General features: G+C 37.4%; 1 protein-coding gene across 8 annotated transcripts in view; it reads right to left on the reverse strand.

Annotated features, from left to right (window-relative positions):
- Positions 1 to 24372, reverse strand: part of DOCK9 (dedicator of cytokinesis 9) — a 226764-nt gene that overhangs the window by 138706 nt on the left and 63686 nt on the right. For all 8 annotated transcript variants that reach the window (XM_036756911.1, XM_036756919.1, XM_036756916.1 and 5 more), the window contains exons 8-13: positions 19319 to 19493; positions 18504 to 18571; positions 4030 to 4104; positions 3781 to 3921; positions 3041 to 3244; positions 1862 to 1984 (exon numbers count right to left, since the gene is read on the reverse strand). In XM_036756911.1, coding sequence (XP_036612806.1) covers positions 1862 to 1984; positions 3041 to 3244; positions 3781 to 3921; positions 4030 to 4104; positions 18504 to 18571; positions 19319 to 19493 — 786 coding nt within the window. The remainder of the gene's footprint in view (positions 1 to 1861; positions 1985 to 3040; positions 3245 to 3780; positions 3922 to 4029; positions 4105 to 18503; positions 18572 to 19318; positions 19494 to 24372) is intronic.

Consider the following 24372-nt stretch of genomic DNA (forward strand, 5'->3'; position numbering starts at 1 on the left):
ATCACCTTCCTCTAGATTCGATAAACATTTTCCTAAAATGTCATCAGTAAAGGTGAAAAAGGCCTTTTTTTCTATTTTATTTCTCTTCTTTCATTCAACTACTAGTACTTCATGGTGGGTTTTTTTTTTTTAAATTATTGACTGTTTTCATCATAAATTTATCCCATTTTAACTGTATTCTGGGTTAAATAGGCTTTTGTGGGCTAAATCCATTAATGATACTGTTTCCAATGGAAAATGCATGTTTGCTGAATTAAAGTGAACTAAAAAGCTCTCAAAATACAATGCATTTGTAAGTTAAGGACTTTAAAGGTTTTTAGGGCAGGCCCTCATCTCACTTTTTAATTACTACAAATAGCTTATTAATGGATCTGCCTGCCTCAAGGCTCTCCCCATTCCAACCCACTCTCCATTCAACACTAAAGTGATTTTCCTAAAAGGAAGGTCTGTTCATGGCACCCTCCTACTCAATAAACTCCAGTGGCTCCCTATTGCTTCCAGGAGCAAATATAAAATGCTCTGGTTTGGTATTCAAAGCCCTTCATAACCTAGCCCCTCCTACCTTTCCATTCTTCTTATTCATTACTCCTGGACCTACATTCTTCTAGTGACTTGGCCTCCTGGCTGTTCCACAAACAAGAAACTCCATCTCTCTGCATCATGCATTTTCTCTGGTGGTACTTCATGTCTGGAATGTTCTTCCTCTTCTGCTCCAACTACTGTCCTCTCTAGCTTCTTTTAAGTCTCAAAAAAAAACCTCACTTTCCACAGGAAGTCTTCCCTCTTAATTCTAATGTTTTCCCTCTGTTAATTATTTCCTATTTATCCTATAAATAGCTGGCTTTGCATATATTTGTTTCCATGTTGTCTCCCCTATTTGATTGTAAGCTCCTTGAGGGCACAGATTTAGCCTCTGTTTGTATCCTCAGCCCTTAGGATAGTACCTTAGCAACTGCTTAATAAATGTTTATCGACTGATAGCCAAAAGAGCTAGAAATAAGATTTCACAGGATGACCCAAACACCCCTTTCTTTTCTTAGTAACAATAACTCATGTTTATTAAGATTGACAAAGTACTTTCCCCTACAAGTCTACGGGGTAAGTAGTACAAGTATTATTAACCTCATATTACAGAGGAGAACACTAAGGCAGAGACACTAAGTAACTTGATCATTGTCACAAAATTACTAAATTCCAAAGGTGGGATTTGAATATAGGTTTCCTGACTCCAAGTCAATACTCTGATTATACTATGCTGTTTACTGTACTGCTATTTAATATCAATTCACATTCTCAATTTAGATAGGCAAAATCACAGCTACCTGCATATTAAATATGTAGTCTTCCAAAATAATTGAGTTTAAGAGATTCATTAAAATGAAATTCAAAAGCCCAAAACAGGATGAAATAGCAAAATAACTATGTATGTGGAAGTGAATAAAACTTTTTTAAAAAAAAATCTGGGTATTTTGGTTGATAAAAGTCTTGTCTTCACAAATGCCTTTTAGAGTAGGATGAACAGGATTTGATATTTTACACACACACACACACACACACACACACACACACACACAACCTTTTATTACCAACCCAAAATACAAAGTTAGAAATATTACATGTTAGAAAACACTTCAGTAAAATGTATGCTCCCTGAGAGCAATGCCTCCTTTTCATTTTGTTTTGATATTCCCAGCATCTAACAAAATACATGCAAAATAAATACATATTGGATTGAATTAGAATGTAAACAATGGCTCAGACTTGGGTCTTTTTGGGCATTAGTACTATAAACTTAAAATAAGCAAAAGCTTCAGCTTCTCTTCATTCTTTTTGTCATCACAAAGCATAAGATGCCTCCTACCTTAGATGAGTCTGAACTTTTCATGTATGGCTCAGCACAATGTGTAATGCTTCCCTGGAGGACTTTTTCAATTCTAGCCACAAGAAATATATCAGGATGGGGACATGTGACTGAGAAAATTCCCTGCAGTAGAAACATAATTTTTTCAATAAGTATAACTTATAACATTATACAAATCACATACACACACGTTTCTAAAGTAGTGGGACATGTGGATACATTCCAATTATCAATGGTTGAACAAGTCGTAGTATATGATTGGGATGGAATACTACTGTGCTGTAAGAAATGATCACCTGAACAATTTTAGAAAAACATGGATGGATTTGCACAAAATAATGAAGAGTGAAATAAACAAAACCAAGAGCATATTGTATATAGTGACAGCAACATTATTTGAAGAACAACTTTGACTAAGTCATTCTGACGATTACAAATACCCAAATTAGCTACAAAGGACATATGAAGGAAGGTACTATCTGCATCCAGAGAAAGAATTGATAAATATAAGTATGCATAGAATTATTTTAAATATATATACATATTTGTGTCTAATGGTAGCCATGGTGGGCGGGGAAGGAAGAAAAAAAGGAAAAAAAAAAGAAATCTACGTGATAACTTTATTATATATTTAAAAGGAATAGCAAGGTATACATAATAGATTTGTAGTTTCATGTTCAATCATTTTTTATTATACTATATTATGGAAATGCTTGCTTTATTCCATAAATTAAAAATTAAATTTAAAAAAAAATTATCAGCATATCAAATTAGGTAACAAATGGAAAGTTTATACCAATCAAAGAAAACACTTGCAAGTTGGGAAGGAGAAAAAGTAAAAAGAAAGCTCTAAACTAAGAAAGAGGAAATGAGTAAGGCCTCTTCCTTCTTTTTTCCTTCAAGCCAATTTGTTATCCCTCCACCAGTAATCAATTACATTTAACCCTAAATCCATGATAAAAAATGCTCTTACTCAATATTGGAAATTTAAATTTTATTTCCATTCTTAAACATTACTATCCTAATCACAGTTCTTCATTGTGAAATTTTTGAAGGTTTATAGTGGTAGGCTTTGAAGTGAAAACAGATAAAACAAAGAATGACTGTCATCCATCTCTAAAGTTGCCCTAGTAAGATGGGCATTAACATCATTAATGCAGTACCTTTCTTTGTCCATACCTGCTTTGGATACTGCAACATGGCTTCATGAAAGAAATTTTGAATCCTCTGTAAACTGTCTCCACTGCCATTTACCATATGCTGGGGTGGGCCAGGTAGCATTTGCCTCACTGAGAAGTGGTTCAAATCCACATGAAAATCGGCAGAAATCTTTCTATTATGCTTTATGTCAAATAGTGAGAGGGTCACAAAGAAAGGCTCTACCTGGAGGGGAAGGAACAAAATATTGGTTACCATCTTTATTACCTAACTTGTGAAAAGGAAGCACTGGTTAATGAAGAAATACTGGCTGTAAGCTACTAAGGTTGAAAATGTGTATTATTCCTTAGTTATTTATATTATATAACAGGACTACTCTGTGGGAAAAAAAATGTTTAATTTCAACAGGTACAACAGGAACCAGATTTATAATACGGTTTGTCTCTATTCCTGGTCTATTTTTGTGATCCACAGAAAATAAATCATGGCTCTGAAAAAGCCTTAAACATAAAACATCAACAGCATCCAGCATAAAACCAACATCTTATCATTCACATCCGTCTTGACCCTGGAGGCCAAACAATGCCCATGACTACATCTGCGCGCACGGTTGTTCTAAAAGCATTCCTAAACTCCCTGAGTAGGGAAATGGAGATTCCCAGGCTGGACTGCCCTGAAAACTGCTTATCATATCGAAAGGATCTCAATGCCTCTGATGCCACACACAAAAAAGATAAACAAATATTTTCAAAAGCAATTACATTTGTTGTGGGTCCTTCCTCATTCTCAGCAACACAGCATTGCAAATTAAAAGACAAATCATTGCACTTGACGAGAATCCTTTTCCCAGACTTCTCTTCAAATGGCTTCACTTCTGGTTCGAGTCCCATAAAGTCAAGCTTCTTAAAAAGAAAATGAGGAAATGGTAAATACTACCATTTTAAAATGCATAGCATAAGTAATATCTCTGCTTGGTTCTGGAAGATGTCAAACAAAAACACACTTCTCACCTGGGCATCTGGATCCAAGACAAAGAGTTTAACTCTGCTTTCACTTTTTAATTTGATCTCTGCTTCTCGGGTACTCTGTCATTAATAACAAGGGGAACAGGTTATATTTATTTTGTCATTCGGCAATTTCATAGAATCGTACAAATGTGTTGCCATCTTTCCTAATCTAAAGCCTTAAAAGATTCAACAATAGTTTCTTTATCTATCACTAGCAGTGTGCTGTTAATCGCTTAATAATCAGCTCTCCAGAAAGAAAGATAATGCATGCACAACACTTTTAAGTTTAATGCATATTATTGACATTTTCTCCATCACTTTGTTAAATCTAGACCATCCATGAAACAATAAATCAAGCCCTGATTTGAAGTGTTTGCCAAATCCCAAGGTGTAAATGGTCACACTGAAAATTTAACAATCGGTTCTCACCTGCCAGTGTAAGCTTTCTCCAGCACACCCCTATTATCACCTACCATATGTCTGGCATGCTGATGTGTGGCTGGAAGTGCAAAAATAGTGTAAGCCACGGTCACTACCCCTCAAGAAGTTTACAACATGGTAGGGGAGAAAACCATTGCACACCAAAGAAAGAACAATTAAGTATTTAATAATGTGCATTGACTTTGGAAGTCCAGTAGGAATTCAGTTAAGGACGAGTTGAACGTAAATAGGCAAGAGAAGACTTCAAAGAGAAGATAGAACTTGAAGCACAGGTGGGATTTCTTTAGACAATGCAGGTGAGGAGGAAAGGCTTTATTGAGAAGAATAGCATCAATCAATCAATCAATCGCAAACCCCATACTACTATTTGACAGACTCTATACAAAGCGCTGGAGAACAAAGACAAGAACAAAATTCCCTACACTCAAGGAGCTTATGTTCAACTCAGGAGAAACAACATGTATGTATAGAAATATGCCCAAAATAAATGCAAATTAGTTGGAGGAAAGAAGAGCCTTACACGTTTTAGGAACTCAAAATATATTTAATGGATGAATGCTCAAATGACATTTGGGAGACAACGCACATCAACGCTTACCACAGAACTCTGACAAATAAAAGCCCTACAATAAACATTAATTTAATTAAAGCACTCCAAGTAATCCATTCAATCTTGGGTTACTTTACTTAATTTCTCAAGGCCTCAGTTTCTTAATCTGTTAAGTGGTGGCACTGGTTTAACTGATCTTAAGGTCCCTTCCAGCTTGAACTCTATTATGCCTGGTTATAACTGTCCACTGGTAACAAATGATCAAAGAGTCACAGAGGTTTTGCAACCACTGTTAACTCCAAAAATACCAAAGAGCTCACACAGGTTAAAAGCAAAAAGCTTTCTTTATTCCGATGGGGAAGAGAAATTAGACACACGTGTCAGAGCTTCCTCCAGTAGGAGACCCGAGGTAGTGGGGCTAAACCTTGATTTATATATTTGTGAGTAGACAAAGAATCAGTGTAGCATACTGTAGCAACAGTGGTGAGGCACAGCAGCAACTGTGTCTAGTGACAAAAAGTCCATTCATAGCAGGCCTTCACGTCTGGGCCTATTGGTGCTTGCCCAAGCTCAGGGACCATCAGTTCTGTGATTTAGTTGCAGCAAAGTTCATCCAGAGAGCAAAGGATTGCTGTTATGTCAAGCTCAGGGCACAGCTAGCTTGCTGGGCCTTAGCTCTGGAAAACAGGGTGTCTAAAAAGAAAGAAGATCCTGACATAACCTAAAATTCATTGTCATAAGTAAGCTGCCAAAGGATTGGTATTCCAAAACGTACATAGTACAGACATGTCTTGGAGCAGAAATAACAACCTGTATTCTTTCTCTAGATATTCCATAATCAGTACAGGGCTGGGGGAAGGGGAAGAAGACGAAATGCAATAGATTTCTTACATGCAACCCTGAGACCACAGCCTCCCTTCATCTATCAAACACTATGTACTTAGAAAAAAAAGAGTAGAAAAGAGAACATGAAAATAAAAAGGAAAGAATAAAAAAGAAGATAAATGAAGAAGAACTGTTTATAAAGCTTTATATTCCCTCAGAAATGGGGAAAAACAGTGAAATTTTTCGAAGGAATAACTACTTTTCACTTCTTTCCTACTCGTTCTCCTTGCCACGTTCTAGATACTGCAAAAGTCTTCGATGATAGTTTTTATAAGGTGAGGATGACCTATTCCACTGTCTCAAAGGTATAACAGCTTTCAGAATAACATGATAATTATAGCTGATACTTCATTCGTTTCCCAGTCACAAAGCATTTCCAGCCGGTCCTCAAAACAACCTTCTGACATAGATAGTACAAATATAATAATCCCCATTTTACATCATAGGAAACAGTCTCATAAAGGCTAAGTGATCAGAGGGGCCTGAGAGTTCATCTAGCCAGTGTCCTTATCTTACAGGAAAGGAAAGTGAGACCAAAATGTGTAGTCACTTGCTCAAGAGTGGACATGTGGAAGAGTCAGGAATTTAGAACCCTTATAGCTACTGGGGTATAGGTATTAATGTTATGTGTATATATATGTATATATATATATTATGTATATATACACACACACACACACACACACACATACATACATACTCTAAGTCTTATTAATTAGGGACAAATCCAATTCAACAAACGCTTATTAAGGAATAGAATACAGAGCATCGTGCTAGCACTGGGGATGATACAAACATTGGCTAAGACAGATTCCCTACCTTTCTGAAGGTTAAATCGCACATACATATATAATAAGTGCATTGTGAAGAAAGAAAAGGTATTATATGAGAAAAGTATTAAAAGGCAATCTAGTCTAGTGGATAGAGCACTGGATCTGGAGTCAGGAAGACCCGCGTTTGACTCTCAGCTGAGAAACTTATAAGCTTTGGGTCACTTAAACTCTCTGGGTATCAGTTTCAGCATCTGTAAAGTGAGAGGGTTGGGTCTGATGGTGCCCTTCTATTCTAAGCCTATGAGACTATGATTCCTAAATGGTGAATAGAATATGGAAAGACAATGATTAACCAGGGATATCAGGGGAAAAGCTTCATGAAGTAAGTGGGGCTTTCAGGGACAGGTAAAATTTCAAAAAGTGGACAGAGAAAGAGTATCCTGGCCAGAGAAGGAGAGAAAACAAACTCAGAGATGAGAAAACAAGGAGTGTCTTTGGGTGTTGGCTAGTTGTCTTAGTTTGGTTGGCACAGAGAATGAACACAGGAAAGTTCAAGATAAGCCTGGAAAGATGGATGAATGGAAGAGAAAAGAATGCTAGACCTTGAACAGGTAGGTTAACGAGTTCTAACTATTTCATTAGCAATAAGGATCTTAGAAGGAAGTTCTCTTTTGAAAACACTACGGTCATTAACAACACTAGGCATGAGGAAGATTAACCTGGTAGGAATATGAAAGAGACAGGTGGGATGGGAGGAAGGGAAGGAGTGTAGAGACTGGTAAAGAAGTTATTCCAAAATCTCAGAAGATAATGAGGCCCTGTTCTAGGGTGAGACCAGAGGGAATGAAAAGAAATGAACAGATGCAAGAGAATGAGGAGGAAGAATCAACAGGATGTGGTAAGTGATTAGATCTAAGAGCTGAAGGAAGAAGTCAAAGAAAATAATGAGGTTTCAAACATGGGACACTGGGTGGTATCTGAGTTAGAGAACTGAAAAAGAGTTGTAGAAAAGAAAAGGTATTAAAGTGACAGATAAACTTAGTTTTGGAGAAAAGAAAAGGTATTAAAATGACAGATAAACTTAGTTTTGGAGATATCAACTGTGATGTGTCCTGCAAGCATATGGAGATACTGGTCATTATGCTTGGCACAGAGATCAGGGTTGAAGATATATATGAGTCATCAACGCAGATAGTTGGAGCCATGGGGGTGAGTAAGAATGTTAGGACAGAAAATGGAAGACAGAAGTGGGGGAGAGGAGGGGAGGGGAGAAGAGAGATGAGGGGTGGAGAATGGATTAGGAGAGAGGAGAGGAAAGGAAGGAAAGGGAAGGGAGGGGAGAGGAGAATGTTGAGCACAGAAATTGGGCAAATGTTAACATTATAGGGATGAGGAAAAGAATCTAGCAAAGGAGACAGAAAAGGAACAGGCAGAGAAAGTGTGAGGAAGATCAGCAGAGAGAAGCATTCCAAAAGCCACAAGATGAAAGAGAATCTAGGAGGAAAGGTTTAGTAGCAGTGTTAAATGACATAGAATGGTCTAGGAGGCTAACAGAAAAAAGACAATTGGATATGGTGAGTAGGAAGTGAGAGAACAATTTTCCTGCTAGGTACAGAAGCCAAATCACAGGGATTGAAAGAGTTCTGAGTTCTGAGAAAGTGAAGGTATGTAGGCGCTAGGTTACCATTTCAACAAGTCCTACAATAAAAATCCTAAAAAAGATGGGAGAATAAGAAAAGTTAAACCCTAAATTGAAAGTACTCACCCTAATGATGAATTGTCAGAAAATAAAATTTGTTCACCTATTTTTTTTAAACAGAGAGTGCTGATCCTGAAAATTTACTGGAACTTTTTAGTCACAGATTTTTTTTTTAATGAAGTTCCTTTACAGGTTATTTTTCTTACTTCTGAGAATAACTGTATTCTTTCCTCCCCAAGAATATTTCCCATCCCCTATGTGACAGGACAAGTCCCTGAGGCAGTTTCTTCCTCTCACCTACAGCATGGAGAGACTTTATCTAAAAGAAAACAAAGCTGCCTCTGGAACCCGACTGGCCTAAATGACTGGCCCTGGCTTCCTTGACACAGCTTCCCACTCATCTAAAGATGTAAAAAGTCCCAGCCACGTAGAATCTAGATCTGTTGGAACTGGACTTCTGAAGCTCACACAAGTGGGGCTTCATGTTACCCCACCCTGTTGGCCAGACACACTTGCACAGAGAGATAACTAAGGGGTGAGGGATGAGATGGAGGTTGAGCTTCCTTACTGTGTCAGGGCAAAATAAACCATCTTGTGTTAAATGTTCGATGACTTGTGAGTATTTCATTTCTTCTCAATACTGAACCTGAACTAAGAAGATGCTGATATTGGAGCCCTGCTTCTGACACCCTACTATATCCTAGATTATATGTCACATATGTATGACAGGAGGATGTGGAAGGTGAGGTGGGAAGAAAGCAGTGGATTGGACTTTAAGAAGCCTCGATTTCGACTTAAGCTCTGTGACTCACTAGACTATCTTAGGTAATTCACGTAATCTCTCTAGACCTCTGTTCCCTCACCTGTAAACTAGATCATCTCTATGGTTCTTTCAAAAACTTACTATTTTGGGGGGCTGAGTCTCTGAGGCTGGGAGTATAGCTGCCACTCATGGGCTGATCCCACTCCTGATCAGCACACAAACTTTGATTTTCTCTGTTTCTGACCTGAGCAGGTTTCCCTTCTTTAAGCAGCCCAGTAGCCCCTCTGCTTTCAGGGGTTCAGTATATTGATTCCCAACTTAGTATGGACATCCTATGAGCTTAGCCTACTGAAGCTCAAGCAATCCACCAGCCTCAGCTTCCCCAGAAGCAGGGACTACAGGCAATGACTACCACATCCAGCTCTGGTTCTTTTTCAGCTGTGAAAGTCTCTAAGACATAATGCAACTGAAAAAGTCAGATTAGCTACCTTCCCAATCACAATTCTATCAAATTTCTTGATCTCAAAATGCAAAGGAAATGACCTTCTTGGGGGAAAGAAAATATAGGGAGGGTCAGAGTAAAAAAAAATCAGAAAAAAATAGGGAGTGACCAAGAGCAAAGGACTCTGGGAACTAGCTCACCCTAAGCATTATGAGGCCAAAAGCAAAGGACTCTGAGAACTAGCTCACCCTAACCATTATGAGGCGTATCCAGCCCCAACTAAGTTAAAAAGAGCAAGACACACATCTTCTGGATCTGTCACTTGACATAAATGTTTGCTGAATGGAATTGGACATCAATATAATGGAGTGGAAACTGGAAAGACAGGGTTGTTTGTTCAAAAACAATAACTAGGGTGGGGAACAAGTTGGGCTTGTGACAGAACCAGGTGTTCTGGTTTCAAAATGTCATGCTGAAAACAATTTAGGACGGAGATGACTCTCATTTGGCGTGGACCCAAGTTTAAAGTAGGAGCAACTGTTAGGGGGAAGAATAAAGCAGGAATGCTTTGTTTTGTTTCTGGTATGTCTTTAGACAAAGTGGGGACAGGGGTTGACTAACAAACTCTCTGTAAAACCAAGACAACCAGAAGACATTGCACCACTTTTATTGAATAATAAGTATTAAGCAGATACTAGGAGGCTGAAATGCTGGTTGTTGAATTAGAAGACGAAAATGGATAATACCGGCAGGCAAGGAAGCTCTGATCATCATTTACCCCATAACTATCCGTGGAAGAAATTAACTCTCCAAATACTAACTTTGATTGGTGGTAGTGGTGGGAGATGCATATTTATTAAATTATTAAATCAAAATATTAAATTTCAAAGCCTCTGATAAAGACTTACTCCATGCCTAATTTTTACATAAAAGGGATAATGCTTTCTTAAAGGTTATGCTAGTGAGGCCAAAACTCTGGCAGATCCCATCAATCTGTAATTATAATAACAATAATAATAATGTTTATATAGCAATTACTCTGTGCCATGCACTGTGTTAAGCTTGCTTTAAAATTAAAGATTTAGAGTCCAAATGATGGACTGTACATCCATGTTAGAAGAAAGAATACAGCTATTTTAATTCCAATAAGCAGTATTTATATAGAATTTTAAGGTTCGTAGTGTGACATAGTAGATAGAGGAAGACCTGAGTTCAAGTCTTGACCTTGACACATTGGTTCTGTGGCTTTAGCTAGGCAAGTCACTTAACATCTCAGTAATCTGGGCAACTCTAACTAGAAGTCAAAAAGAAGGTATTGATTTACACTGGTAAAGGGAAATTCTTCACCTGGGAGTTCCACATACTAATGAAATCACAGGTCAGGTCCCTATCCCTATACATCATAGTACAAACACCACACCGTTTGCTTCTAACAACAACCCTCTGATGTACTATACATACTATGGCATATTTTTATTCTTGAACTGAGGCCCTGAGAGGTCAGTTAATTTACTTGTCCAAGTTCACATAGCTAGTGAAATTTAGCCTCAGACATTTATTAGATGTGTGATCCTAGGCAAGTCATTTAACCTTTATTTGATTTAATCCAGTAAAGAAAGAAATGGCAAACTACCACCACCACCACAACAAAACAAACAACAACAAATATCCTGTCCAACCTATTCATTTGACAGAGGAAAAATCCAAGATGCAGAGCAGTTAACTGCCTTGCCTGAAGTCACATATTGAGAGGCAGTGCTAGGATTCAATTCCGAGTCCTTTGAATTAAAATCCAGGGCTCTTTAACCTGCATCTCCCGACTCCAAATCCAGCCTTCTCACTACTGTACCACAGTGTCTTTAAATTTGGATAGGCTCATCATCACAAAACTGATCATAAAGTGATAGGTTTGGGTTTTTTTTCGGCCATGGCAACTCATAAAGAGTCTCTAAGATAAGGAAGGAGTAGCAGTCTGCATCTGCAGAGGGAGTCCCCTCACCTATGACATCACAAACCCCTGAGGAACCGAAATTGTTTAAAACAGTGCATATTGTCATAGATAAATATAGATACTATATCACTAAGATATTGTAGATACTAGAGATACTATACCCTAAGATGTTCACAACACATTCATGGTCGGTTGGAGATAAGATTAACAGGCTAAAAGAAAAAATAAAGCTTTGGGTATAGAAAGGACATGTCCCCTAACCTACGAGCTGACGGTGTATAGCGCTGAATGGATAAATAATAAAGTCCAATTAGCCTGCAAAACATTCTAAAGGGCTTGGACCCACATTACTCATCCCACAAGCAAAAGCAATCTTTAGGAAAATCTAGAGTATTTGTCTACTAAGACAACTTCCTGTCAATCATATCCTGCATGGTTATGCTTCGGTCACAAAGGAAACACAAAGAAACATGGCAACAGGATGAGCGGACAGAGGCAGAAAGGAACAGGGAGGAGGCTGTACTAATCAAAGTACACCCCTAACAAGCTCCCACATTCATTCCCTCATTGTTCTATTTCTACTCCAATTTAGATCCAACCAACACACCTATTCCCATCCCTTCATATTCCTTGATTGTTTCATCTGGTTGGGTTTTTTTAAAAATTTTTATTTATTTATTTGTTTTTTATCATTTAACCCATGTTTCTCCTTCCCCTCACAGCATTTATTCTCTCACCTTAGCATGGTGTAGGAGAAAAAGAACTAAACTTGAAAGTCCAAGAACCAAGGTACCAGATGTCGTGGGCAGATTCAAAGACACAAGGGTGTTGCTTAGAGATTTCCAGCTGTTTAACATTGGGCCCAGAATAAGACTCATTCTATTTAGTAGCAATTAAGTTCATGCATTAAAATTTTTTAATATCGTGCTTTCTTTTTATTTCTGAAATTATGCCATTAAATACACGCAAAACTAAATGTAATCCTTCTCTACAAGTCTGTTTGTTGTGAGACACTGGTAACAAAGCCCCACCCCCTCAGATTTAGTGTAAGAAAAGTTAACGGCTTTAGAATGTTTCCTTTCCCCAAAATGAAGTCAATAAATTTAAAAACTTAACTTTCACTTTATAAAAAGTATCTGTTGTCATCTTCTTATAAATCTTGAAATGCTTATAAAAAAGCCAGAAAATACATTTAAAAGTGCTATTTTTAAACACAAAGATCCACCCTTTAAAACACAGTTATGGTCAGAAAAGTTACAGCTAAAATGGCATCTCAGGAGTGTAAATTTCCCCTCTCATCCAATTCCAAATTATATTACTGCATGATGCACTAAAATTTTTACAGACAAACTTCACCTGTAAAATGATGGCATTAGATTAGTTGATCACTAAGCTGTCTTCCAGCTCTCACATCCTATGATCTTATGATTCAACCTCCAGATGTCCTCCTCCAAACTGCTCTCACCCCACTTTATATATACAAACATAAAAACAAGAGTCAGGCTAAACGGAACAGCCTGAATGACACCACTGAAGGACCCATATCTCAACATGTTGGTGAGCACTGCAGCTGCTCTGGGGAGTAAAATGAACCACCAGCTACCTCCCGCCAACTAGATTATAAGTTTCCTGAAGTCAATATCCATGTCCTTTATCTGTCTTGTCCTTCCAACACAGCCAAATGCAGTTGATAGAGCACTGGGCTTGGAATCAGGAAGACTCATCTTCATGAGTTCAAATCCAGCCTCAGACACTTACTAGCTATGTGACCCTGGGCAAGTCACATAACCTCCTTTGCCTCAGTTCCTCATCTGGAAAATGAGCTGGAGAAGGAAATGGCAGATCACTCCAGTATCTTTGCCAAGAAAACCCCAAATGGGATCATGAAAATAACTAAACAACAACAAAAACACACAGAAAGCTGTCTTAAGAGAGGAAAGGGAGTAGGAGGGGGAGAAGGAAGAGTCACTTACTACAAAATAAGTGGGAAAGATTTTTTTTTCAGAGAAACATGGAAAGGCTGGTATGAAATGATGCAAAGTGAAGCGAGCAAAACCAGGGGAACAATTTATACAATAATAACAATACTGTAAAGAGAAGCAACTTTGAAAGAATTTAGAACTGATCAATACAAAAAGACACACCATAAATCAAAAGGACGGGTAAAGAAGTGTGCTTTCCAACTCTTGACAGAGAGGTGAATAATTCAAGATATATAGCCTCAGACATAGCCAATATATGGATCTGTTTTGCTTAACTTTGCATATGTTAGAAAGTTTGGTTTTTCTTTTCTTTTTTCTTTTCAATTTAGGAGTGGGGATAGAAGGGAGAGGGAGCTAGGTAATCTCAAAAAAGGAACAAAAGAGGATCATTTAAGCAATTATAGATATGCAGAAAAAAACAGAAGCAAAGTCAGGAAGAAGCACAAATAATGAGCAGGACAGATTTGAAAGTTATATGTGACTCCACATGTATAACCTATATTTAATTGCTTGCCTTCTCAATGAGGGGTGTGCTAGGGAGGGAAGAAAGGAGAGAATTTGGAACTCAAAGTTTTAAATATGAATGTTAAAAATTGTTTTTACATTTAACTGGGGAAAAATTAAATACTTAAAAAATATGTGTTAGAGAATAAAAACTTCACAACCAAATGCAGAAAAGAAGAAATATTAAATGCATCCTTTTCATATCGCAATGCAATAAAAATTACATTCAATAATGAAAAGAAGAAAAAGAAAGTTACATGTTAGACTTTTATATTTTAAAAGAAAGCAAGCTAAACATTATAGAGAGTAGCAGCTTCATGCATAACCCTCTTTCTCTGATTTATGGTGGACATGGAAGTGCTCGTTTTATTTTGGTGTTTGCAAAGTAGAAACTAAAATTTTTTCTTAAAATTTTCTTAAAATCCCTACTCTCAGGGAGCTTACAATCTAATTGGAAAAATGTCATGTACACCCTAATTACTGTGCAAAGAATAGTATTTTTTAAGAGTTATAAAGTACTGAACTCTCCTAGCTCAGAGGAGTAAGAGATCATTTCTGATACTGTGTACCTGGTTAAAGTAAAATAATATCCTGACCTGGATATTTAGTAGTTTCAGATTTATTGATTTATATAAATCCAAATGGGACCACAAGAAGCTAGAGGAAAGAGTGGGTGGTGAAAGAACAGAGGCAACTAGATCTCCAAGTACCAACAGTGCTGGGACTTGAAGTCTGAAAGACCCCAGATCAAATCCCACCTCAGACGCTTGTTATCTGTGTAACCCCAGATAAGTTGCTTAACCTGAGTCTCTGTTTCCTCATCTGTAAAATGAAGACAACATCATGTGTCTCCCAAGATTTCTTGTGAGGATCAAACAAGATAGCATTGATAAAGTACTTTAAGGTACTTTGTAAATGTAAGCCATCCAGAAGTGTAGCAGTCGGAGGAGTCACATGCTGGAAAATGCTAACCACATCCAGAGAAAGAACTATGGCATCTGAATGCAGATTGAAGCACACTATTTTCACTTTTTTTGTTGTTTTTTGTGGCTTTTCCCTTTTGTTCTGTACTTCTTTCACAACATGACTAATGTGGAAATATAGTTACCATGATTGCATGTGTATAACCCATATCGGATGGCTTGCCTTCTTGGGGAGGATAGATGGGAGGAAGGAAGAAAAATTTGTAACTCAGAATCTTATAAAAATAAATGCTAAAAACTATCTTAACATATAAATGGAAAAAATAAAATACTATTTGCTAAAAAACAAAAAAGAAATAGAGGAGTCAAAGTGAAGGCTTCTTTTGGTTTAGAGAGATCTGAATATGTTTGTAGGGCTGATGGGAAGGGACCAGTAGAGAAGGGAATACTGAAAACTCATGACAGAGACAGGGGATGACAGGTAGATCAAGGGTCCTGGGAGAGGCAGAGGAAATGAGATCAGTTAGAATGGTTAGCATTAGTGAGGACTAAGGAAATCTCTTCTGTGACTAATCAATTAATCAATTAATAAATATTCATTACATGCCTACTGTGTGGCAGGAAAAGAAGACAGTGTATAATGATGCTGACCCGTTTCCAAAATACAGGAGGGTAACCGATAGAAGCTATTTTCTGATGGTCTCTATCTAAAGAGGAATCTAGGTCATCTTTATTTTTTTTTAAATGAGTGACTTGAAAAATGGGAGCAGGGAAAAAAAAGATATTGGAATATATGCTATGGTAGATGAGAGGGATCAATAAGGGTAAAATAAGAAGACTGTCAAGCAGCAGAGGCTCAGTGAATTTGTACATTATATTGTACATGTACACCGTGCATGTAAATTACATGTACAGTACATTGTTAATATACACTGTACATGTAAATTACATATACACTACATGTGCATGTACACGTAAATTACATGTACATTACATTGTGTGTAAATTACATGTATATTAAATTGTGCATGTACATTGTACATGTAAATGAATTTGTAATGGGTAAGATTAGCTCAATTTCATGACAATGTCCAGTTACTTTGGATGGATGAAATGGGCTTTGCCAACCTTAAAATCTTAAATAAAGGTTATCTATTTTATCATCATTATCACCATTATCATCCTCATTCTCCTCAACAGTCCTAGAACAAGCAGGCACATCAAGGCACAGGAATAAAAAAAAATGATTGGTCCAGGGAAGCCAAGGATTCTAAGGTAGTAACTAATAATACATTAAAATAGCAAACTATGAGATCAAGGCTGAGGAAGTAGAGAAGAAAAACCAGAGTGGATGACGGCTGAGAGGTGAGTTAAGGGGGCTGGAGTTCATAAAAAGGGTGAAGAGTAGATTTTATGTGCCTGAGAATGGGAGAGGTTGGACAGAAGGTTTCGGTCAGAGATCAGAAATTCAAAGTTCTGGATTTTGGAAGAAGTCCAAATCTGAGGGATTGTGAGGTCTATGGCAAAGCCATGTTGGCCTATGGCTTAAATCAGGTAGGGAAGGTCACTGGGATTGACAAGGCAGAAGAATTTATCTGATTCTGTTGCTAGAGGGTCCAATAATATAATAATACTCAGTAATTATGGTCACCAAGTAGAAAGGAAGGCCATGACCTAGGTATAAAAGTGATTATGAAAGCTTGGAGAAAAATTAGGCAGTCTACAGATGACAATGACAAGACTGGGGGCTCAGTGGACTGCATATCTCTCAAAGGAGGAAAGGTCATTAAGAGGAATGGTCTAGAAAGAGGATTAAAACCACCTTTCCTTCTGGCCTTGGGAGTCAGGGGAAGCATGAAAAGTGGCCTCCCGTGGAAAGGCTTGCTAGGGATCTCATGTGCTCCTGAAAGATGCAGTTTTCTGTTAATCTGATGCAATGGAAAGAATCTTGGTTGAAAAATTCAAGGCCTCAGGGGAGTTTGTTAGAGCTGGAACCATTTAGACTTAAAATAGGATTCTTTCTAATAGGTAGCAACTAGATACTATTTCACTTTTTAGCAACTGAGAGCGATTTAACATTTGGGCTTAAAAGAGGACTCTTTCTAGTTGGTGGCAACAAGTTGGTTCACAGACTAAATTTTACACAATTATTTTCTGGATTCCACTCCACTCTCATAAAGAAGTATTTCAGGAAGCTAAGAACATGTCATGAAAGGTTTAAAAGCACTCATGATCTTTCAAAACATAGTAACATATAGCAAATCTCAGTGATATAAAGGAAAAGAAAAAAAGTATTGAATAACTCTTTAAATACGAAGATAGAAACCTAGAGTAAGGAACATCTTCTGACCTCGACTTCATGGAAACAGGAACCAACAATGGCAGTACTAAAATTAGCTTTAATAGGTAGGTGCTAAAAAAGACACTGTGGTTACTTCCAAACCCTAAAGACATTTAGGTAGCTAAATTCTCACTGTAGGAGGAGAGTTGGTATTTGAGAAAAAGTAGCTCTGTTTGAAAATGAAAGTCAGAGTTCAGTGCCAGCATACTGTTATTTGTATTTCTGTAAATCAATTACAATCTATCAGGTATGTTGTTCAGTCGTATCTGACTCTTCATGACCCCATTTGGGGTTTTCTTGGCAGAGATACTGAAGTGGTTTTCCATTTCCTTCTCCAGCTCATTTTACAGATGAGAAAACTGAGGCAAACAGGGTTAAGTGACTTGCCCAGGGTCACACAGCCACTAAGTGTCTGAGGCCATATTTGAGGTTAGGAAGATGAGTCTGGGCACTCTAGCCACAAAGCCACCATCAGGTATGTTAGCAGCACCAAAATTAAATGGTATTGTGGAATGATATTCAGTCAAAACTTTGTTCCTAATGCGAACCTTCCTCCCCACTCCAAAAAAATAAATAAAATTGAAAGATAAAAAGAGAGAAACCATGCAGAGCAAGTAAGACAAAGACAATTTTCTTTTCTTTTCTTCTTCATTAAAAAGTTTAAAAGAACCAGCAAACACTTCTATCTTGAGCAAACACCAGGCAGAGTATTGTAGTGACCCAGGGCACTGAATATTTGTCAGTGGTTCTCAATCCCAAACCTAAACCTTAATTCCTTTTGCTTGAATGAAGAATTTATTTCCAGTGGAGGAAGAAGGACATTCATGGAGAAGGATAGCACAGACAGACCTGAGAAATGCGAATCACTATAATCATGTGAAAAAAAAATTCATCAGGATTTTGGTTGTTCTCCTAGCTTTTGCAAAACAGTGTTCAATGACTTGAAGTATAATTTTAAAAAAAGCTAAAACTGCCACTGAGTATCTGTTTATTGTCACTGGCAAAATAAACTGAAGTTTGACTCAAAAACAAATTCTCTTTTTTTGATCTAACAATATTGCAGCTCATATCATTCATCTTTAAATAAAGAAATAGACATAAATCATAGAAAATTAACTGCTAATAAGTCCAGCAGGTATAATTCTAGTTTCCAGCAAATACAACAAATAAAGCAACGTTTGAATTTCATCCCACCAACATCAGAAGCTTTAAAGAATGATTACCTTGGCGAGTTCAGGCAGGTAACTATCTAAACCGGAGGAAGAGCTTTCCAATTTGCTTTGTTCATCATCTACAATTCAAAACAGATCATCTCAGTCACTGGTAATTAAAAATGCTTTATTTTACATAGGGATATAAAAGCAATTTCTTTCCTCTACACTCTGTTAGATTTAGACATAACATCAACTGGGAGTAACGAAGCATGGGTTTTTACCCACCAGTTTAGTCTGATCCAGTCATCCAAGCAAACTTTACAGAGATTATTTGCCTGACTTGAAAATACCTAAGAGAGCTAATTCCTCCTATTTAAAAAAAATGCTGCAGAAGCAATTTAACACTTTCTTTCATTGTCAGGAGAGGTCCTGTGCAGCCTCTTGTTACATTAATGGAATTGAAAGACTGCTAGGTCTTTCCTCCAGGTTCTACTTTCTTCTCTACATTCAACCCCTAAAAAATCAGTCAGCCAAGGAGCAATTATGAAGTGCTTACTGTATGCCAAACACTGTACTAAACCTTAGGGATACAAAGAATAGCAAAAACAGGATACCTGCCCACAATGAGTAGATGGAAGGAAATCTCAGAGGAAAATTCTTGGGGAGAGATGGAGGAGTAATGGGCAGGGATAGGAGAAGGAAGGGACAAGAAAAGTCTTTCAATTACCAATTAATCAATAAACAGTTATTAAGCACCTACTATGTGCTAAGAACTGGGGATACAAAAAGACAATTCCTGCCCTCAAGGACTTAAAATTTAATGATTGCAACACTACACATTACATACTATAACAGTATCACTAAGTCAGACTTGAACAGCTTACCTTCGTGAGCTTCTCCATTACGTTTTTCTTGCATTGCGGCTTCAAAATTGAGCTGCAGAATTTTATTGAGTGTTGTAATCCAGTCTTCCATTTCCAACTCACTATCTGCTGCCAAAAGATAACTACTCTTATCCTGCATCTTGAGCTCGAAAGCAAAGCGCCGGACTTTATTGTTCTAAAGTGAAAAAAAGAATGTACCACATTTTTACAGAAATTCCCGAGGATTCACTTTTCTTTAACACTGAGAAAATTTGTTGACCAGTGAAATCTTTGTCAAGTTATTTAAATGGTACTTCAAATTTATTATAATTTATATCTAAAAGACAGGTGGCATAGTGTAATAGATAAAGAGCTTGGACTAAGAACCAAGAAATTCTGACACAAACTGGCTGTTTGACCTTCAAACGTCACCTCCCTTTTCAGAGATCTGGGCAGTTTTCTAAGAGTTACCCAGAAGGTCCCAAGCTGTATTGGTTAGAGAGAATTTCTTCAATCACCAATTTTCCATACCAATGAAATCACAGATACAGTCCTACATCCAAAAAGGAATTTATATGCCATTTCTAAAATCAAACGCTACATCTTGAATACTTAACGAGGCAGGTCCTAATAAACATTCAACTACGAGATGCCTGGAACACTTACTTACCCAGTCCCCTGCTTCTCTCACTTATGCCTATTCACTTCTAGACTCTATACGTGACAAAGCATAAAAATGTTAATATCTTTATACAAAGAGGTAAAAAGTGAAAATTCTTCATACAGTAGATTAAAAGGACAGTGACAGACAGTGTGGTATGAAGACAGAGGGCTGTCCTTACAGGCACAAAGTCCTGCCTCTGATATATATGGACTAGTTGTTTAACATCTCAAGGTCTTCAGTAGTTTTCTAAGATACTAAGTTATGAATGAGTTGTTGATGTGCTTCAGTGAAGGGAGTTGATGATAGGTAAATATAATATCATAAATGAAATTATAGGTCTAGACTCCCCGCCCCCCATAAAAAAGAAGGGATGATATGGGGTTGCTTGCGAGCACAAGCTAAGCAGGGTGCAGATCTCCGATTCCTGGCTCAAACCAGAATTCTCTAAGCTGTACCTCCAAAAGGGAGAAGGAAAGGAAGCAGGAAGTCAGAGGTGGAGGAGGCTTTTTTGTTGTTGGATTTGTTTGTTTGTTTTCCCTTCTCCACTATTCCCTTCTCCACTATGGGGTATGTGGAGGTGCCCCTTGGAACTGCTGCAGACAATTACACAATGAAACAGTCCTAAAGATCTCAAAGGTTAACATACTTGGCATACACCCGAAAATGTCCATGGAAATCTAACACAAAGGCAAGAAAAAGGACTTAAGTGTGATATCATGTAAGCTGAATCATGAGACAAAGATTTTAGTCTCAGTTCTCCCACTAAATTGTGCAACTTTGGACCTGAGCTTACAAATAAACGTGAAGGAATTAAATAATCTCTAAAATCTTTTAGAATTTAACTAACACTCGATATTGTTTTTAGATATCTGAAAAGAATAGTAAGTAGGTGTTCGTTTAATATTAGCAAGTTAGACTGTTCTTTATTTCTACAACATATGTAAATCAATATGTTATAATGAGTTTCAAAATTGCTAACTTAAAAAAAGTAGTAAGTACTGATAGGAAACTAAGGAGTAAAAGGAAAAATGGGAAAGAATTAGTGGAAGGAAGGAAGGAAGGAAGAAAGGAAGGAAGGAAGAAGTTTGAAGTGGTATTTGGAAATAAGCATATTCCTGAAACATATCAAATTTAATATTTGGAAACATGTTGTCATATATAGAAAGTGAAAAAAATCTAAGGGATAGAGTACATGAGTTTGAATTTAAAATGTTGAATTTTTTTACTTCAACATAGTAAGACACAGGGCTCAAATCTGGTTCGTCCATTCGTTAAACATGTAAAATAAGACTTTACTGCTTTATCATCTTGCTTATCATTTCATTAAATGTGCCATTCTTCCTGGAGAAGGAATATTTCTCTTTCAATGACCTGAATAAAAACACCATAGGGTACTCAAACCATTTTGTCCCACCACCAGCTAGAGATTTTTCCCAGCACAGCAAATTCACTTATTCACCCTGTTCCCCAAGAATGCATCCATGTTGAACAAATAAGAAGGTACTTTGTAACTATACAAAGAACATGCTCTTAAGAGCAGACCATCCTGCTCTCAAAGTTAGCCTTACTTTATTCTTCTGTAAAATAAGGAGGTTGAACCCACTGGTCTCTAAAGTCTTCCCCCATACACATTCAGAACCTATGATCCTGTAACTACTTCTTTATCTTCACCTTCCCACCCATTAAATGTGGGTGTCCCCCAAGTCTGTATCTTTAGTTCTCTTCACTTATTATAAATAGCCTCTGCCTTAGAGACCTCATCTGCTCCCATGACTTCAATTATCACCTTTAGGCAGATGACTAGAAAACCACCATCTGGCCCAATCTCTCACCATGATTGTAGTCCCACCTCTCCAACGGCCTGATAGGCACTTTATCTGGATGTCCTATCAGCATCTTACATGCACCACCATTTCCAATACTGAATTCATTAACTTACCCCCAGCTATCTTGGTAGGAAAAAAACATGCTTCTCTTCTCAACTTTCCTTTTTTGTTTCATGATATCATCACCATCTTCCATAATCACCTAGAATCGAAACCTTAGAACCACTTTTTGACTCTTCCCCAGCTTCTCACACCCAATGAGTTGACAAGTTTTATCAATTCAGTATCCATGGTTTTTGTCTCCTTCATCCTCTCCTCTCCATTCTCTCTGTCACCCTCCCAGTTCAGGCCCTCAATAATCTTCAAACCGATACGATCATAATAGTTTCCTGTCTCCATTCTCTCTCTGATCAATCACTCAGGCCAACCATTCATCCATCAACAAGCATTTACTGTGTTTACTCCATGCTAGGCATTGTGCTAAACTCTGGGGATACAAAGAAGGGTGAAAATAGTCTTTGTGAATGTCTGGCCATGTCAATGATCTACTCAAAAGTCTTCAGAAGTTCCCTATATATATATAGGACAAAATATAAATTCCTTAGTATGGCTTCTGAAAGACTTCCATAGTCTGACTCTTACTGCCTCTCCTTCCTGATTTTACTCTACTTTTCCTCCCACATTCTACGTCCAATCAAATTGGATTGTAGCCCATGTGCTGTGCCTTGATCTCATTCTGGGTTCTTCCGCTGCCATTCCTTTGCATAAGCTGACTGTAAAGACCAAGTCCAAGTGTCTTCTCTCATTTCATTTCCCTTCCCAAATTTACTACAAGTATATTAAATATTATAATATTATTATATAATAATAATAATATTATGATAATATATTTTAATATACTCAAATACACTAAATATACTATTTTCTGAATTTCTTCTTTGGCCTCTATCTTGCGTCATCCCTATTTGTGTATGTGTTTAACTCTCTCATCTGACACTGAAATCTTTGCAGGTGAAGAGATTTTCCACCTTGGCATCCCCATCCACAGGTATCGTGCTTTGCATATAGTAGATGCTTTATTGTTGTTTGTCCTTTGTTTTCAAAGAGGACCAGTGATATTACAGGGGGATATCCTGACTCATGGGTGAACTGACTCATGGGTGAACTGAATTTAAGTGAGGCAGAACTGCACAAAGTTGTCAGCCTCACTCTCTTTTCCAGTCATCAAAGTCCAATGGCAAGACAAAAAAATCAGGACAACTGGTGATGATCCAGGATGCAGTGGATGACCATGGCATCTTCAATGTCTAACCAAGTTCTAAGTGTACCACAGTGCCCACTTCAGCCACCTTCATGGCCACTGGAACATGCTTAGGTAGACAGCCCCCTAACTCACCAGTGGGTTTGTGGCCTTTTGGTTACCCTTAGACTGGTTTAGCTCATCTGCCGATATGTTTTATGGGGGTGTGCCTGCTGTGCATGACACAGCTTTTTGGAGCCATAGGTGAGAGGTGAGTATCAGGTAGACACGAAAAGTGGATAAGCAGCCCTGAAAAAGGCTCAGCAAGCCCTCACACCAGCGGTACTTGTCCTCCTTGAACACCCACATACCCCAGATACTTTATAAATGTTCAATGAATTTTATGGCAAGCACTTAATAAATGTTGGCCAAATTAAATTAGTTGAATTAAATGCAACTATTATTTTGAAACTCCTTGCTTATGTGTGTATCCATATATTTCTTGGAAGAACAAATATATTTCTATGAATGCTCAGTTACATAAATATGCAAGATGCATATAAGTATCCACGGCACCTAATACTTGCTAAAGGGAGATGATTTATTGGTCTTAGCAATGAAAAATGACAGAACAGCCTTCTGGACTCAGCAATTCAAAGGCAAACAATTATAAGTACAGATGCATTTCTAATGCTTCTCTTGATAGGCTATATCTAAACAACATTTAAAGATTTTGGACAAATACTTCTTTGAAAATGTGGGGGGGGGTAGCACTTAAAAGAAACCAGTCCATGAGCTAGTTGACTGTAGTTGATATTTATAATATGAAAACATGCCTACTTTATATTTTATCTTCAAATTAATAATTCACTTATGACCCTTAATAAAAAACAAATATTATTTCTAAGGAGTCTAATCAGAAGAAATGTTATGATTTCCTTAAATTATGAGAAAAGAGAATATTAGATCTGTTTTAAGTCTATTTCCTAAAAAATGATTCTTGATGGAATTTCAGGGGGATAGGAGGTTCCTAAGTAACTTCTCAACTTATTTTTTGAACCTGGAAAATTTGGGAATTTGTTTTCCTTGCCTATGCTTATATGTTGCAAGGGTGTTGTTGGTGGGGGGGGGGGCAGTTATATTTCCCTCCTTGGGGGATAGAGGGAGGTAGAAGGGAGAAAAAATTGATTTTTGTTCATTTTAAAAAATTAAATTAAGTTTTTTTAAAGTTCCTTCTCAAGGGCAATATACTCTTTCCTAAATACCAATTTAGAATTTGGGCATTCCATCTACATAATAACACAGAACAACAGTTGGGAATTGCTCCTCAAAGAAACATATCTAA

Source organism: Trichosurus vulpecula, chromosome 4, assembly GCF_011100635.1.
Source record: "Trichosurus vulpecula isolate mTriVul1 chromosome 4, mTriVul1.pri, whole genome shotgun sequence".
Taxonomy (NCBI): Eukaryota; Metazoa; Chordata; class Mammalia; order Diprotodontia; family Phalangeridae; genus Trichosurus; species Trichosurus vulpecula.